General features: G+C 34.9%; 3 protein-coding genes across 4 annotated transcripts in view; all 3 read right to left on the bottom strand.

Moving 5' to 3' along the window:
* LOC135210800 (ATP-dependent RNA helicase glh-2-like) overlaps positions 1 to 363 on the bottom strand; it is a 6,961-nt gene extending 6,598 nt beyond the window's left edge. For both annotated transcript variants that reach the window (XM_064243664.1, XM_064243663.1), the window contains exons 1-2: positions 208 to 363; positions 1 to 12 (exon numbers count right to left, since the gene is read on the bottom strand). The exon at positions 1 to 12 is cut by the window's left edge. In XM_064243664.1, coding sequence (XP_064099734.1) covers positions 1 to 12; positions 208 to 213 — 18 coding nt within the window. In that variant the 5' untranslated portion in view covers positions 214 to 363. The remainder of the gene's footprint in view (positions 13 to 207) is intronic.
* Positions 364 to 2,557: 2,194 nt separating this feature from the next.
* Positions 2,558 to 3,426, bottom strand: LOC135211605 (uncharacterized). The gene is made up of 2 exons (XM_064244896.1): positions 3,328 to 3,426; positions 2,558 to 3,125 (listed from the first exon to the last, which is right to left on the bottom strand). Exons 1-2 carry the CDS (start codon positions 3,331 to 3,333, stop codon positions 2,664 to 2,666), a joined length of 468 nt encoding a protein of 155 aa, XP_064100966.1. The 5' UTR covers positions 3,334 to 3,426; the 3' UTR covers positions 2,558 to 2,663.
* A 2,016-nt stretch (positions 3,427 to 5,442) lies between these two features.
* On the bottom strand, positions 5,443 to 6,299 carry LOC135211604 (hyastatin-like). The gene is made up of 2 exons (XM_064244895.1): positions 6,215 to 6,299; positions 5,443 to 6,016 (listed from the first exon to the last, which is right to left on the bottom strand). Exons 1-2 carry the CDS (start codon positions 6,218 to 6,220, stop codon positions 5,549 to 5,551), a joined length of 474 nt encoding a protein of 157 aa, XP_064100965.1. The 5' UTR covers positions 6,221 to 6,299; the 3' UTR covers positions 5,443 to 5,548.
* Positions 6,300 to 10,000: the final 3,701 nt, after the last annotated feature.

The raw sequence follows: 10,000 nt of genomic DNA, 5'->3' as shown, positions 1-10,000 counted from the left end.
AACCTGAAGTCCCTGAAAAGAAAGAAAACAAATATTAGAAGTCAATCTTTCAACAATGCTTTCCATTATCTGAATGGACATTTCGTCCAGTGCAATGAGTTTTGAGCATTTATAGAAGTACCATAGATATATCTGAACTTCAAACCACCGATAACCATATAAATAATCAAATTATGTAAGAAATTTGCAAGATAATTTGAAACCTACCTTCATGTTGTTTATTGCAAAATCCAAAGAGAACTGATCCTTCTTCTTCCCGTGTTTATGAGGAATGAATGTTGTCTACTGGTTTCAGAGCGCTTTATATCTCACAACACAGCGCGGTAAAATCCCCTCCCCCGATGTTACTCTCACGCGCGGGAAGACACGTTGCCAAGTGACTCATCTCTCGTTCATGGCGAATTTGGGAAATTTACTCTTTCGCTCAATGAACTTTTTTTTTTTTTTTTTTTTTTTTTTGTATACCGTCATCGTAAGAGGTTTAGGTAATCCGTTTGTGAAATCCGAATAGCTTAATTAAAAAATGTTGATCATGCTACTCTAAATGCTGGATGCCGTTAGCTCGATTTTAGGTAGAAAATGGAGTTTTTACCAATCTGTCGGACGCAATAGTTGTAAAATTTATCTTAAATGTTTAGGGGAAGTAGATGAAATGCTGATTGTTACAAAAAGTTGTTAAGTTATACAAACATCTCATTGAAATATAGAAAATTTCCTGATCAGAAGGTATGTATGAAAAAATCAAAAGGTTACTGTATTCTGTATGTGTATGTTCGTGTTCAACAGTTTAAAGACTAAACATGATTGGTTGTATTCAAAATAACAAACATGCAGCGGAACAGCATAGCTAGGTAAAAATGATGAGCACTTTGCGCCCTGGAGACAGAGAGCGACCCACCAAATCGCCGAGAGTAAAACCTATGACGTCAAGCAGTGACGTCATATCGAGGACGCTGAAAATGCGTCGAAGACTGGAGAGCACCCATTTTTTGCTCTTTCAGTGGGTTCATGTTATTCACCCGAATACGTAAACATTTAATTACACATTAAATCCACATCTAAAATCTTCACTGATTTTACTGTCACATATATATTCTATATATATATATATACATATATATATATATGTATATATATATATATATATAGATATATAATATATATATATATATATATATATATCTATACTATATATATACTATATATATATATATATATATATATATATATATATATATATATAATATATATATATATATGGAACTGCCTCTCACGCATCTTTTCTACAATTTATTACACAAACATGAGAAATTCGAATTAAGGTTTTATCTTTCCAACTGGCATTTCGGGATCTGTACAAATGACCTTTACCTGGAGAATAAGAATGTGTGCACATGTGTACGAGCGCGTGTGTTTAAAATCAAGCCAAGGGCTTACATTATTTAAGAAACTGGTATTAAAGGAGTAACTTGTTGTAGTCGTGAATCCCTTTTGCTTGTTTATTGACGTTGTTACACCAGCATGTGATTTTGAATATAACGCCTTAACTTGAGGGTAGGCTTCTTCTCCCCTGTTATAAAAGGTATTAACATGGTTAAGTCAATTTTCAAATGAAAAATAGCAGGAAAAAGAGCAGGAAAAAAATTACACCTTTTTCCGGGAATGGTATCTCTCCTGGTGTTGGTCGTGCAAAGAAATTACCTTTATCGATGATTAATTGGGAGATTTCAATGCGTTTTAGATATATATCCAATGGCAAGATTATGAGAAAGCATCTAATTTTGTACGAAATTTTAATTACAGTTTTGTTGGTGTATATATGTGTGTGTGTGTGTGCGTGTGTGTGCAGAGAGAGAGAGGAGAGAGAGAGAGAGAGAGAGAGAGAGAGAGAGAGAGAGAAAGTTTATAATTCATACTCGAGATACAACTTTGAGTTTTGTAAAGGAATCCTGCAAGAAGGTATAGAGACACGTTCTATTACTTTAGATAGAACAAATAAATTATTTAGCTATTGCTATTCTTATATTTTTTCAGCTATCTTTTCCTTTAATACAATAATATGGATAACCTATTAAACCACATGCTTTTATAATTTAGAAGTATTTCAGCAATTTGCAAATTGCAGAAATTTTTCATCCACTTAACCAAGGAAATATTAAGTTTGCATGAGACTGTTATAGAAAAATGAATAAAGTCTTTCAACCTCTCATGCATAATACATATCTAGGAATATTAACTTTCTCATGTGTATGCACTTCTAGGCGATGACGTATGAAAATCAGGGTCAGTTTAAAGTTGATGGACTTTTCTTTTGAGTTTCCTCAGTTTCCTCGAGAAAGTCCTTTTGCAGGCAAGTAGACGATTGCAAGTATCAGTGAATAGTTTCCAATTGGGATTTGGGCCTCAGATATTAGGTAAGGTTTCCTCCTAATTTTCTATAATGTTAACAAAAGGAAACTTTTATACCTCACAGTTGTCATAAATATTAGCAGAAATGATCAGGATTTCCGTGTTTATCCGAACAAGGAATAACTTGAAATAAGTAAAACACTATACATGACTTATGAATATTTATTGATGTCTGATATCTTTGGCATTTTTGAATGTAAAATAATGAAATGGAGTATAAATTACAATGATAGTAACTCAGGGACGGTCAGGAATTATCTTCCAAAACCGAATCCACCGAAGCCGGAAGACCCAACAGGGGGTTTGCACACGTGCTCCTCAAGACACCTGTCGTAGCAGCACTTGTCGACGCCTCCGCACTTGCTGTCGTTGGAGCAGGTTTGTGGAGGGGCAAAGGTCCTGACGGGTGGGCACTGAGGCCTCACGGGAGGGCATACACCTGGCTTTACGAAGGGAATGGTGTCGGGCTCATTGTTGCTCTCGCAGCAGTATGCCTGTCCCTCGGGAGTTCGGCACCAACGTCTGCAGGTGTTGGAAACTCCTCCGAATCCTCCTCCAAAGCCTGGGTTGATGCCACCTCCAAATCCTGGATTAACACCACCGAAACCTCCACCAAAACCTGGGTTTAATCCTCCAAAGAATCGCTTATTTCCTCCATTTTTATCCTGTGCAAAGGCAACAACTGTCAGACAGCAGACGAACAAAACCTGAAGTCCCTGAAAAGAAAGAAAACAAATATTAAAGTCAAAGTCAATTCTTTCAACAATGCTTTTCCATTATCTGAATGGACATTTCGTCCAGTGCAATGAGTTTTGAGCATTTATAGAAGTACCATAGATATATCTGAACTTCAAACCACCGATAACCATATAAATAATCAAATTATGTAACAATATGGCAAGATAATTTGTAGCCTACCTTCATGTTGTTTATAGCAAAATCCAAAGAGAACTGATCCTTCTTCTTCCCGTGTTTATGAGGAATGAATGTTGTCTACTGGTTTCAGAGCGCTTTTTAAAGATTCCAACCAACACCAGCGCGGTTAAAAATTCCCCTCCCCCGATGTTACTCTCACGCGCGGGAAGACACGTTGCCAAGTGACTCATCTCTCGTTCATGGCGAATTTGGGAAATTTACTCTTTCGCTCAATGAACTTTTCCTTTTTATTTTTTTTTATTTTGGTATACCGTCATCGTAAGAGGTTTAGGTAATACGTTTGTGAAATCCGAATAGCTTAATTAAAAAATGTTGATCATGCTACTCTAAATGTTGGATGCCGTTAGCTCGATTTTAGGTAAAAAATGGAGTTTTTACAAATCTGTCGGACGCAATAGTTGTAAAATTTATCTTAATTGTTTAGGGGAAGTAGATGAAATCCTGATTGTTACGAAAAGTTGTTTAGTAATATTAACATCTTATTGAAATATAGAAAATTTTACTGATAAGGTATTTATGAAAAAATCAAAATGTTTCACTATTCTGTATGTGTATGTTTGTGTTCAACGGTTTAAAGACTTAACATGAGTGGTTGTATTCAAAATAACAAACATGCAGCGGAACAGCATAGCTAAGTAAAAACGATGAGCACTATGCGCCCTGGAGACAGAGAGCGACCCACCAAATCGCCGAGCGTAAAACCTATGACGTCAAGCAGTGACGTCATATCGAGGACGCTGAAAATGCGTCGAAGTCTCGGGCACCTCATTCGAGACTGGGGGAGCACCCATTTTTCTCTTTCAGTGGGTGCATGTTTTTTCACCCGAATGCGTAAACATTTAATTACACATTAAATCCACATCTAAAATCTTCACTGATTTTACTGTCATTATATATATATATATATATATATATATATAATATATATATATATATATATATATATATATATAATATATATATAATGTATGTATATATGTAAATAAAGATATATGCCACGAAGGAAAAATAAACGAAGGAGTAACTGCAAGACCTTTCGACGTTTCCACTTCTTTTACTAAGCAGAACTGACATACATGGGACAAAAGACAAAACAAGAAGATTCATATAACTGGACAGATAGGGATTATAAAGAGATTAGTACCTAGAATCCGAAACACCTGGAAGAGAGTAACCTTCCCAAACAAGCATAAACGTCGAAAGGTCTCGCAGTTACTCCTTCGTTTATTTCGCCTTCGTGGCATATATCTTTATTTATGAATTTATCACGTTCCTAACTTTCGTGATTCAATTGTTTATATATGTATATATATATATATATATATATATATATATAATATATATATATATATATATATATATATATATATATATATATATATATAATATATATATATATATATATATATATATATATATATATATATATATATATATATATATATAATTACCTCCCAGACATTTTTTCAACAATTTATTACATAAACATGAGAAATTCGAAATAAGGCTTTGCCTTTACAACTGGAATTTCGGGATCCGGACAAATGACCTTTAACTGGTGAATAAGTGTGTGTGCACATGTGTATAAGCGTGCGTGTTCGAAATCTTGCCAAGTGCTTACATTATTTAAAAACTGCTTGTTTATTGACGTTGTTACATCAGCATGTGATTTTGAATATTATGCCCTCACTTGAAGGTAGGCTTCTTTATCCCCCGTTATAAAATGTATTCACATAGTCAAGGAAATATTTAGTTTGCATAAGAATGTTAAAGAAAAAGAAATAAAGTCTTTCCACCTCTCATGCATAATACATATCGAGGAATATTAACTTTCTCATGTGTATGCACTTCCAGGCGATGAGGTATGAAAATCAGGGTCAGTTTAGAGTTGATGAACTTTTCTTTTGAGTTTCCTCAGTTTCCTCGAGAAAGTCCTTTTGCAGGCAAGTAGACGATTGCAAGTATCAGTGAATAGTTTCCAATTGGGATTTGGGCCACAGTAACTGTGATTTTAACAATGATATTAGGAAACTTTTCTCTTAATTTTCGTTAATGATCGGAACAAGGAATAACTTGAAATAAGTAAAACACCATACATGACTTATGAATATTTATTGATGTCTGATATCTTTGGCATTTATGAAAGTAAAGTAATGATTTCAAGTATAAATTACAATGATAGTAACTCAGGGACGGTCAGGAATTATCTTCCAAAGCCGAATCCACCGAAGCCGGAAGACCCAACTGGGGGTTTGCACACGTGCTCCTCAAGACACCTGTCGTAGCAGCACTTGTCGACGCCTCCGCACTTGCTGTCGTTGGAGCATGTCTGTGGAGGGGCAAAGGTCCTGACGGGTGGGCACTGAGGGCGAACGGGAGGGCATACACCTGGCTTTACGAAGGGAATGGTGTTTGGCTCATTGTTGCTCTCGCAGCAGTATGCCTGTCCCTCGGGAGTTCGGCACCAACGTCTGCAGGTGTTGGAAACTCCTCCGAATCCTCCTCCAAAACCTGGGTTAATTCCACCTCCAAAACCACCTCCAAATCCTGGATCAGCACCACCGAAACCTCCACCAAAGCCTTGGTTTAATCCTCCAAAGAATCGCTTATTTCCTGCATTTGTATCCTGTGCAAAGGCAACAGCTGTCAGACAGCAGACGATCAAAAGTCCCTGAAAAGAAGAAAAAAAAAAATTAGGCGTAATCTTAGAGACTTCTTAGTTTTATCTGAATGAGCATTGCATGCATTTCAGTCTTCTAATTCTAGTTTTTCTTATGTAGAGTAACATCATAATTGAACCTAAAATCACAGTTAATCATTATAGTAAATTTAAAGATATCAAAGTATGATGAGATGAGCTGTAACTCACCTTCATGTTGTCTATGGCGGAGTTGAATGAGCAGTGACTCTTCTTCTTGACTTGTGAGGAGTGAATGATGTCTGCTGGATTCGCAGTCCTTTATACCTCATAACCGTGTTCGGTATTTTCCCAGACGTGACGCTCACTAAACGCGGGAAGTCCGGACGCTTGAACCGTTAGGGCAAATGATTCATCTCTCGTTGTTTATGGAAATGAGAAGCGAGAGGTACACAAACTCGTATTTAATGGAATAGTTTCATTACTGTAACACTGCTAGTAAGAAGGTTATTTGTTAAAAAGGATCCTAATCGTAAAAGGAATTAATTTTAAAAAATAAACCCGTCGATAAAATATTGATCAAGTTACCCTTAAAATTTTATGCTGTTGTTTCTAATACAGTAAATAATAGATGCTTAAGTTTATTATATAGTTGGAATTTCAAATAGAATTTACCAGAAATCCTTAAGGAGTTTGCCGATACTCATAAATATAGAATTAGTATCACAGACATAAAACAAATATTTGATAGTTTTTATGAAATAACGACCACTTCCGAAGATAAATTTAGGTAAACAAGTATCAGAAGGTCATAGAGAAGAAGAAAACATCTTCCTCATACGACTTCCGCATCTCGCATTCAGGCTGCTCAGCTGCGATTCGAAATATTCACCCTAACAAAATATCTGTCATTATATTTTGTGAAACTTTCCCTTTCAGAATGAGTGGATTTTAAGTTGAAATCAAGTCAGGTATATGATGAAAGTGCATATATATATATATATATATATATATATATATATATATATATATATATATATATATATATGTGTGTGTGTGTGTGTGTGTGTGTATATATATATATATATATATATATATATATCGCATATATATTATAAGGATTTCTACATATAACTAATTTTTTTACCCATGTACTATATAATATTATATATATGTATAATATTTTATATATACATAAATATTCTATATATAAGTGTAAGGATATATATATATATATATATATATATATATATATATATATATATATATATATATATGTGTTGGTGTGTGTGTGTGTGTGTGTGTGTGTGTGTGTGTGTGTTGAGTGTGTCTAGTTTACATAAACATTTACATAAACATCACGGCGAGTTAGAATGTGAGAGAGCCGTAAGCGGCCGCTATTGGACAAGAGTAAAACCCATGACGTCAAACTAGTGACGTGAAGTCGATGACGTTGACTGAGCAAGAATCTCCATCTAGCGCTGCTGGTCAGAGACTGGAGAGGACCTACTTTTCCCTCGGTCGACGCATCACGAGACGTGATTGTTGATGATAGAAACTGTTCATTCGAGTGTTTTCCTAGAGTCCAGAGGTAATACTTCAAAGCTACATTTACTATTTTCTTAAAAGCTATATTTACTATTTTCTTACTTCCTTTTTTTTTTTGGAGACGTTCTAACATACTCCGTTCTTCATTGTTCTATTTTCCTTAGTTTTAAATAATGTAATTCGCATAGTTGAAAGGTCTAATACACAAAATAATGCATAATATCATATTGATGTCTCCTACAGTCCTGAAATTTTAGACACTTAACTAACGATCTAGCAGTTCATATATCTCTTTCTATCAATCTATGTATCTAGCAGTTCATATACCTCTATCTATCAATCTATGTATCTATCCATATATATATATATATATATATATATATATATATATATATATATATATATATATATATATATATACATGTATACCACATAGACACACACACATATATGTATCCTATATGCTCCAACTGACTCATATTTTCGAAGGCATTTCACAGTAATAGCCTTTGGCAACAGGGCCAATCTGGATTATCGTAGGTGTGTGTGTGTGTGTGTGTGTGCGCGAGTGTGCATTTGTGTATGGGCGAGACGGAGAGTTAGTATTTTATATTGAGCGAGGTGTTTCCATCATTTCAGAAATTAGTATTAAAGAGGTCAATTCTTTTGGTCGCCAATCCTGATCGCTTGTTTATTTGTGCCATGTATTTGCGTTTAATGAAATTTTAAAAAATCTTATAAGGTTTACTCGGATAGGTTGAGTTACTCTGAAATTGAATGGCATCTCACTTGGCATGGTCGACATAAGACATAACAATGTTCATTAAGTAATGTGGAGATTCCGAAGCATTTCATATTTTGCTTAATGGTTTTGAACGGGATTCTGCGTTCAGAACAGATGCTGTCGTGCAAATCCACCAAATATCTATCACAGAAGTTGAGCCGAGATCTACTTGTAATTCCACGAGGGCTTAAAATTTGCCTGTCGCTTCACTTGACTTCTTTTACCTCAGCTTTTCTCATATCCTCACCATCAATGTTCATTACAATAAATATTCTTTTCAAACTTGTATACTTCTGTTAAATACGTATCTGAAAAAATGCCTCGTTGATTCTATAAGCACAATTATTTACTATTTTATTTGATTTTCAGGTACGTTAACTTTACTTGATATACTGCACTTTGTTTCGTGTGGTATTTCAAGTATATCTGGTTTCCGGGCTTAGATATTTACTTCAAGTATTATGATTTCTTCATCTAGTCGTCTTAATTGTTAACGGTTTGTGTTCTATTCATTTGCCTCATTTAACATTTGTCGTAAGTTCAGTGTGGATGGTTTAGTTCCTATTTTATTTAGTTATGTATTAATACTTATGTTTGTGAAATTTTCAGGAAGACTTCGAAGCGCAGAAATCATACTTTGCATGTAACAGCCAACAACCACTCTTTTGAGAAAGGGCCTAGTTATCGCGCGAATGACTAATTCCAGCTCTTACTGTCCTTGACTCTGAAGTGTACAGATATCGCTGGAACAGCAGTACCAGGGATTTTCTGTATTTATTACACCAGTGTAGCGTAAGGACAGAAATTGTGAAAATCCAGGTGAGGTTTGCAGTCGCGTGTTTTTCACGCAGTCCCTTGATTGTTGCCAGTAATGATTTGCTTTTTTTTTTTCTTAATTTTTGTTAGATTGTCTTATGGGCTGAACTTGGAATTTTCCGCTAATTTTCAGTCTTATTTTACCTAAGTACCTCACCATATTACATTTTCCGCCTTTGCTGATGTAATGCATTTGTTAATTTCTGATTCTGGAGAAACGGCAGGTAATTTGCGGTTACGGTTTACATTATGGATTTCAGTATTAAGATGGTTCGCCTACTGAATAGATCTGAATCGCTCAGCACAGGACTCCACTAGTAACTATTTTTATCTTCAGACTAAACTGGTAAGTTATTTTCCTTTTGCACTCTAACCAAACTTTGCAAGTTTATCTTCCCCCTTCAGGGGCGGAGCCCCTGAAGTGGATAGGAGATTCTCTTTACCTACGGTAGACTTTTGTCTACCGTACGCCAAGGGTGGGGGGGGTGGGGCGGTGGGCTTGCTTTCTTACTTAGTAACTTTTGTATCTTCGTATTTTGGAAGCCTGTGCAAGTTAGTGTATATTTATTCAGGGTTCTGTAGAAAATTTGAGAGATTTTCTAGGTTTTAGGTGTAATTTCTGAAATAAAACTTTAACCAATTTAATTCCCTAAGAATGCTAGCATTATCATTAACTAATTAATTCCCTAAGATCATTTCTCGAACTTCGTAGTCATTAAAGTGAATAATGTATTAGTGTATAATAAAGCTTCAATAGAATGGAATTTTGTAAGTCTTAACTCTTAATAAAAAATATTTACATGTTATATATTAAAATATAAATTATGGCTGATAATTTTATTAATTGACAGATTTTGCTGGCATGAATG

Source organism: Macrobrachium nipponense, chromosome 4, assembly GCF_015104395.2.
Source record: "Macrobrachium nipponense isolate FS-2020 chromosome 4, ASM1510439v2, whole genome shotgun sequence".
In the NCBI taxonomy this organism is placed as follows: domain Eukaryota; kingdom Metazoa; phylum Arthropoda; class Malacostraca; order Decapoda; family Palaemonidae; genus Macrobrachium; species Macrobrachium nipponense.
Note: the sequence above shows the minus strand (reverse complement) of the source record. Positions and strands in the feature narration are given on the sequence as shown.